The sequence below is a fragment of the Alligator sinensis genome, unplaced genomic scaffold (genome assembly GCF_000455745.1).
Source record: "Alligator sinensis unplaced genomic scaffold, ASM45574v1 scaffold891_1, whole genome shotgun sequence".
In the NCBI taxonomy this organism is placed as follows: Eukaryota; Metazoa; Chordata; order Crocodylia; family Alligatoridae; genus Alligator; species Alligator sinensis.
The window spans coordinates 337,104-344,698 of record NW_005843019.1 but is presented as its reverse complement, the minus strand read 5'-3'; the positions used below and the strand labels follow the sequence as shown (position 1 = coordinate 344,698).

Below are 7,595 nucleotides of genomic sequence, written 5' to 3'. Positions count from 1 at the left end.
TCTCCCCAGTGCCCTGGGTGATATAATTTGCCTTTGCAACTCACCCGTCTCTGTCTGCAGCTTTCCCCCACTGGTCCAGGGTGGCTTGCCTCTTCTTTGGGGGGAAGGGGGCTTTGGAGCGCGCATGAGACTTCCCTTTCAGCATGCTCACACTGGTGCCAGGCTGAGCAGCAAGAAGGGCAAAGGGGTGCTGCCTCCTCAGATGCAGCAGCATAGCCATGGTGGAAAAGTGTTTCACCTCCTTGCCCAAGCTAATGTGCCTTTGGCAGTGCTGGCAGATGGCAAACCTGGGATCATCTGCCAGCTCAAAATGCTCCCACACTATGCTACTTGCACTTTTTTGGGTTGAGGGTGAGGATCCTGCTTTATCCCACTCCTCAGCAGGCTGAGGCACAACAGCAGGACGAGCTGCCTCAGCTGAGCCACCTACCTCCACAACCTCAACCTCCTCTGAGGTGCTGCTTTCCAGAGGAGACCTGGGTCTAGGGGAAATTTGAGGGGTGTGGAGCACAAACTCTGATTCCGCCTCGGTCCCCAGAATTGCTTGAGCCAGCATGCTCAGCATCCCTGGTTCCAGCTCCAGCTCCTTCTTTGGCAGTGGGAGGCTCACGCCTAAGAGATGACATTGGGGCAGAGGAGACAGTGATTCCACTGCTGGTGCCTGTTTCTAGACTGAGGGGAGGTGGTGCAGGTGCAGGGACGTTAGGTGCAGACACTGCTCCTACCTCCTTGCTTCCACTGGTAGCGGAAGTGTAATGGCTGCTTGAGAAGAGAATATATCTATGTTTGTGGGGGGTGGGAGGTGGACTTGCAGCTGTAGCTCTCCCCCTACTCCCTCTCCCTCTCCTGCCAGAAGACCTGGCACCTGCCTTTCCAGCATGCTTCATATTAATCTTTCCTGTGCTGCAAAAGGTGTGTGTGTCACTCCTTTTGTGTTGTGTGTTTGCTTCTTTTGCATTATGCATGTGCACTGGACTCTGGTTTGATTGTTTGATTCACTAATAAGTATGAAGGCCTATGTAAAGAATGTGTGCTATCTGTCTTCTTCTCTGCTGGGATGTGCTTATTTTTATGAATTCTGAATGTGGAGTGTGACTGTTGTGTGTTTTATTCCCTCTGTGTTGCATGCATTCACTGGACTCTTCGTTGATTATTAATAACTATATATGGTGTCTTCTTCTGTGATATTCTATTAATGTGAATGTGTGACTACTACTGTACTTCTTGTTCTTCTTCTGTGTTGTAATGTGTACCTAAAATGATATATCTCCTTCTTCTAAAACTGTGAGTTCTGTGTTAGTCTCTATCTGAATCTGACTTCTGTGCTGTCTTCAGCCTCTATGTAAACTAACTATAATAATATTAATAACTAATAACTACTATATATAATCTGACCCTCTTCTTCTCCTATGAATATCTGATTTTTCTTTGCGTGCATATGCATGTGTGTGTGTAATCTGTATGCCTCCCTGCACAGTGATGGATCACGCTGGCAGGGAAAATACTGAGCTTTCCTTTTACAAATTTGCACAAAAAAAAGAGAGCAAATATAAATTGAAAGAAATGAATTGGATAATATTAAGAGATGCTAAGCTAAACTAAGCTAAGCTAAGCTAAATCCTACCCAAGCCTTTCTAACAACAAAAAAGGAACAGGCAAGTAGCAACTCTTGCCTATAAAGCAAGCCAGGCAGTGCACAGTACCTTTCTCACACTGTTCCTCAGGCAGAACCAGCTTACAAAAGGCACAGCACGCCTGCACATGGAGGCTTTTATGTTGTTTCTATGTCCCTCCCTCCAGACACTGTAACTGGAAAGGCAGTCAGAGAGAAATCTTGTTCACTGTCCACCTAGACATGTCAGTCTTGCCACCCTGCTCCCTCTCTCTCTCCCCCTCCCCCACTCCCCCTCCCACTTTTAAGTTTCTGTTTCTCCATACAGACAGCCCTCTGAGTCACTGAATATTTTCCAAATCGATTTGGAAGCTCTGAATCAATTCAGAAAGCCTAAAACAGCCAGTGATTTGCTTCAGATATGCTGATTCAGCCACTGAATTTGTCCAACTCTTTTCTGAATCTTAATCATGGGCTGAAGCTTCGCACAGCCCTACTGCTCAGCTCACTTAGGGGCGGCCAGAGGCTTCCTGAGAGAGGCTTCCTTTATAATGGAAAGACCTTGAAAATTCATAAATAACTATTTACAAAATTGTATTATATATAGAAGGTAATTGTTACATGCCAACAAACATTAAATAATATCAAAAGTTTGAAATTCTCTATTTACAATGTACAAGGATGAGTTACTACAGGAATAACAGTTGAGAACTATTTACACTTAAAGGTTGCTCAAATCAATGGATACACAGCTAATAACTTTTAGGCACTATGTTATATACTCATTATATTCAATCCCTAATTAACTATGCACAACCAAAATCCAATCGCCCTGACTTATGCCCAACAAATAGAGGGAGGGGCAGTCCCTCACTCCTCACACCACAGGCTTGTGGCTCCAGCTGCCTCAGGGTACCCACGCAGGCTCAGGTGTCTCACAGTCTGCAGAAACTGTTCCTACTCAGACTTCTGCAAAACACAAATTCTCCTCCATCCACTGCCATGTGCTCTTCTCTTCCTGGGCACGGCTTCTCTGTGCTCACAGAGCTGTTTACACAGTTAAACACAGAGGGAGAGCAAGCTGCTGCCGGCAGACCAGGCAGCACATCTGGGCTCGCTTTCCCTTATGGCACTCATTCACGCTGAGGCTCCCCCTCAGGTCATGTCTCCCTGGGTCTCAACCCAACCAGGCATCCTGGGGACTTTCCCTAGCTGGTGTCTTTCTATGAAGACACCCAGTCCCACCACAGTTCTTTCCCCAACCGCTCACACTGGGACGGGGCGGGCATTATCACACTCTTACTAACATCCCCTCCCCCACCCCACTTTAAGCCCAGCAGGGAATTGACTTCCCATGCTCCAGTGCAACACTGCTGAAGAAAGGGAAGCTTGATTAATGAAACATCAAGGGCATGTGTAGACAAAACGGGGGCCCTAAATTGAAGCGGTGGGTTCTTAAAAACACCACTTCAATTTCAGGCCAAGTAAACCCCCATGTTGTGCACACATTCGTGCACTTATTTGCCTCTCCGGCGACAGGGAGGGGAGGACAAGCTGCCAGATGGTGAAGCGGTCACTGGACTGTTGGGGGTGATTTCCTCTGTGGCAATGGCAGCACCCGCCCACAGGCACCTGGCTTGGGCAGTCTCAGAGGCCACCACAGCCATGGAGGGAAGCACCAGGCCCCATGCCGCTCAGGCAGGCAGGGAGGCTCCAGGGGAAAAAAAAAAAAATCAGTCTCACTGCTTTTTTTGTTCTTGGGCGGAGCCTGTCTTCCTGGGCTGCTGCCAGGCTGCCTGCACGGGCTGCCTGCAGACCCCTGAGCTGCACAGAGCCTGGTGCTTCACCCCGTGGCTGTAGGGTAGTAAACTAAAACTCCTCAGAGGAGTTTTAGTTTGCTGTGCCTCAAGTCATTTAAGATGCATTACACCGACGAATTTCCTACAGCGGCTGGAATTACTGCACAATATGCCGCTGATACGTGCAAACACCAACAGAATTAAAGCAGTGCAAAAGCATTTAACCCGCTTTAAAGTGTCATGCACACATGCCCCTCATTTTGTCTACACATGGCCCAAGACTATAAAAAAGGAGAAAGTGTCATTAACTCCGGGGAAGGGAAGACAGATCACAAGGAAGTGGGTAGGTGATAATAAAGAGAATCAACTTTATTTAGCGTTAGTTTTAAATTGTGGGTAGCTCCAGAGTCATCCTGCCCTCCTAGATCCATTCCTGTGGTACAGGTGGTTTGGATTTTAAAAGTGTTAGAAGGATTGGGGTGTCATTGTTCAGAATCAGGCACCAAGCCAGATGCTGTCACTGTAAAGACGGTCAAATGTGTCACAGGTAATTACCATTCCTGGTGCTGAACAGGAATGTTCCCTGGGGGCCAGGCCTCAGCTCATGCACAGCACAGGGGTGCTGTCTAGGTCCCTGGGGTGGGGGGAGGGAGTAAACATTATGCCTGGTTCTGTGGAAGAGCCTGGTGTAGCCTCAGCATGCAGGAACTACCAGAAGGGCAGGTCCACGCTGAGCCCAAGTGCCATGAGGCACCAGAGATACCGTGGCCCCTGGTCATGGAGTCCCAGGATGGCTGGGTTGGTGGGACCTTCAGGATGTCACAGTTCATGGGAGCCCTGATCCAAGCAGCATTGGCCTTGTGCAACCCACCCAGGGTGCTGTGCAGCTGCACAGATGAAAGCAATGAACACGATGGCGGCTGCTGCTTGCTTGGCCTCCAGGCACCATGGCGGGGATTGCACTTCAGGGTGTTGGCTGGTGACAACCCTTTCTGGGGAGGCAATGTCAGACTGGGAGGGAGGAGGGGGGCAGGCTGAGGTGTTCCATGATGGAGGGATTTGGTGGGATGGCATGTGGTAGCGTCAGCTCCCAACTCAGAGAAATAAACAGCAGGCACAGGCCAAGGGTGGCTCAAAGGGTGGAGGGATCAGCTCTAGAGGTGTTGGATAACAGGGTTTGGAGGGCTCAAAAAACCCCTTTCTGGTCCCTTCAGGGATGCCCCAGGGCTCAGGCACTAGCTGGCTTCTGGGAAAGGGAGCAGGGTTGGGGCCTTTCCTTTCCATGGGGTGATGGGCCTGATCCAGCCCCCAGGAAGGGTCACTGGCTGGATCAGGAGGTGGGAATGGGTCATGGGGCCCTTTAAGGGTGCCCTTGCCCCAATCTGTTCTCATACCTGGCACACAACCTAGCTTAGCTCCCCGCCTCCCTGTCCCCTGCCCCATTGACCTTCCTCTGGCCCAGTGCTGAGCCTAGTTCCTGCAAGTTTTTCTGGTACTTGCTCCTTTCCTTTGCTGTCCATCATCCTGAGGTGAGCTACACTGCCCCCATGCTTTCCTGGGAGCAGAAGGCAGAGCCAGTCACCAGTCCTTCAGAACTACACCCACACCCAGAACCATCCCTCTATGTTCAGTGCATGGAAAGAGGTCTCTAAATGCAAAGACAATCCCTGCAGAGGTGTGCCCAGAGTCCCAGCACTTATTCTACCACTGGGGCACACTGACTGCTGTTGTCCTTGCAGGGGAAGCCCCTACAATAAGAAGTCTAAGCAATACAGAGATTGCAAGAGTCTGCAGCATTTAGAAAGGTTGCTTGGGGCAGTCAAGACCATCCCAGCATCCTCGGTGCTCACTTGGGCCCCAGAGAAGTCTATTTGTCTGTCCAGTGTTGCCGTTATTCCATCACTTGCTCAAAGAGAGTCAAAATGGCTCCCACACAGTCCCCAAGGTTTGAAGAGTCCTACACATCTCACAGAAAAGTGTCCTGCTCATCCATGGGCCCTCTTCTGGCTGTGTCTTCCCTTCCCCATGCCTACATTTCTTTCTTTCTTTCTTTCTTTTCCCCCACACCCAGTGTCTGTCCCATATGAACTCTCTGTCTGTCTCCTCAGTCCCTTATGCCTCCCTACAAGCCCCTCTACAGGCCACTCTGCCTCTCTGGCTGTTCACAGCCCCCCTGTTCCCCACCCTGCCCCAACAGATTGGCCCAGGGGACTTGATAACAGACTTCAAATACCCAAAGAATGGCCAACAGCACATTCAGGACCCATGACTGCAGTTTGCTGTCATGGGCCTGAGTGTCCTGGTTATGGGTGTTGTGTTGAAGCCTCTGCAGGGACCTGGACCCACCCTAAGCCAACAGCTTGGGCTGCCCCAGAACTGCATGTTTAAGCCAGTGACGGCTTAACGGCTGAACAGAAGACAGTGCCTGGCTATGTTGCTAGCAGCCCTGGGGCAGGCTCAGCTCTAATAGGGGCAGGCCTGGGCTGACCCATGGGGCAAAGAAAGCCTGGGTGAGGTGGCTCAGCTGGGTTCTCTTAGCAAGGGCATGGAAGGTATAGAGCAAAGGATCAAGTGCATCCTGGCACAGGGATGCTGTGGAAGTGATGTGGGGACCTAGGACCAAGGCGCTCCCCTCATGGCCTGCAGTTGCCTGGGGTGCATGTGCCTGGGGTGCACCCCTATGCCAGTCTCAGACTCTTCTCTGGAGAATTGACAGCACCTCTATGGGTTTACAGCAGCTGTGGGGCTTAGGGGAGGGGTGTGTTGGCTCATACCCTGGCTGGAGCTGCACAGAGGGGCCCTGGGGGTATGTCAGTCCCAGGGAAAGTCAATACCAAGCCCATGCAGCCGCTCGCAGGACATGGTGGTGATGCGGTGGCTCTGCTCCTCTGACAGCAAGTTCTTCCAGTCTCCAGACACCCCTGAAGAGCCAGGGAGGGACATGAGACCCCAGTTAGATGTAGGGCACCAGCTCTGGGGCCCTCAGCCCTGCCCGTACCCCTCAATCCTGACTGCAGCCCCCTATCACCCAGTTCAGTGCCCACCTTTCCTAAGGAACTGCCCTTTCTGGTGATCCATGTACTCATCAGGGATCTGTGAACCATTGGACATCTGGTTCTCCCGCATGGTTTGGAAGGAAGCGTTCTTCACCACTGAGGATATTTGTTCTTCACTCAGCTTCTTCCCCAGGAAGTGGCAGATCCTCACCACACTTCCCTGAAGGTCCTAGGAGGGAAAGACCAGCTCTATGTGAGCCAGGAAGGTATCTAGGGAAAGGCTAAACTTTATACTGAAGGGCTCACTTTGGTGCCAGAACCAGTATTGCCACTGGTGATGTGTAGGGGGTGCACGCAGGTACACATGCACCCCCTGAGATTAGCAGTGTACCCCCTGCAATCAGCCACCACTGCCGCTGCCAGTGGCACCTGTGGACAGTTGCCACTCGCCATGCCCCCCCACCCTTGCCGCCAACACCCATGGCAGCGTCTATGGGCAGTTGCTGATCACCGCTGGCCACCGCCATTCCTGATGGTTGTGTCTGCGGGTGGCTGTGCTGCCGGTGGCGTCTACTCACCCCCTCCCCCCACTGCTGACACTGCCATGGCTGCCTGCAGGAGCTCCCTCTTGCCGCTGCCATGCCCCTGCCGCTGCCACTGCCACCACCACCTGTAGGTGGTCACCGTGCAACCCCTCACCCCCAGCCTCTGGGGGCACGTGTTGTTCATGAGTACTGCACTCCTGGTGAGTTAGGGCTGGTTAAGCATGCCTCACCCAGCCTTGCCCAGAAACAAGCTTGGAACGCATCTGTGGAGCAGGATGGATGTTCCAGGCAGGATCAGCCCTGACTAAATTGTCAGAGACTAGGGTTTGTTCAATCTACTCTTGGACATTTCAAGACTCCAATGCTACTTCTAGACCACCTGTTCCAGTGCTTGACCCCCGTTAGAGCCAGGAAGTTCCTCCTGGTCTCCAATCTCAGTTAGTACTACTGCATTTTGAAGCCGTGGCTCCTCGGCCTGTCCCCCACCACCACAGAGAAAAGCCCATCTTCAGCATCTGTAGACTTGCCCTTTGCATAATACAAGCCTGTTATCGAATTTCTCCTCACGGTCCTCTTCTCCACAGCTCTTCCAGCCTCCCCTCATCTACCTTGCTTCCCAGGCCTCTGACCATATTTGTTGCCC

At 51.7% G+C, this 7,595-nt stretch overlaps 1 protein-coding gene across 1 annotated transcript in view; it reads right to left on the bottom strand.

Moving 5' to 3' along the window:
* Positions 1-3,888: 3,888 nt before the first annotated feature.
* LOC102370269 (sulfotransferase family cytosolic 2B member 1-like) overlaps positions 3,889-7,595 on the bottom strand; it is a 6,308-nt gene continuing 2,601 nt past the window's right edge. The window contains exons 5-6 of the mRNA XM_006036790.3: positions 6,456-6,636; positions 3,889-6,332 (exon numbers count right to left, since the gene is read on the bottom strand). Coding sequence (XP_006036852.2) covers positions 6,223-6,332; positions 6,456-6,636 — 291 coding nt within the window. The 3' untranslated portion in view covers positions 3,889-6,222. The remainder of the gene's footprint in view (positions 6,333-6,455; positions 6,637-7,595) is intronic.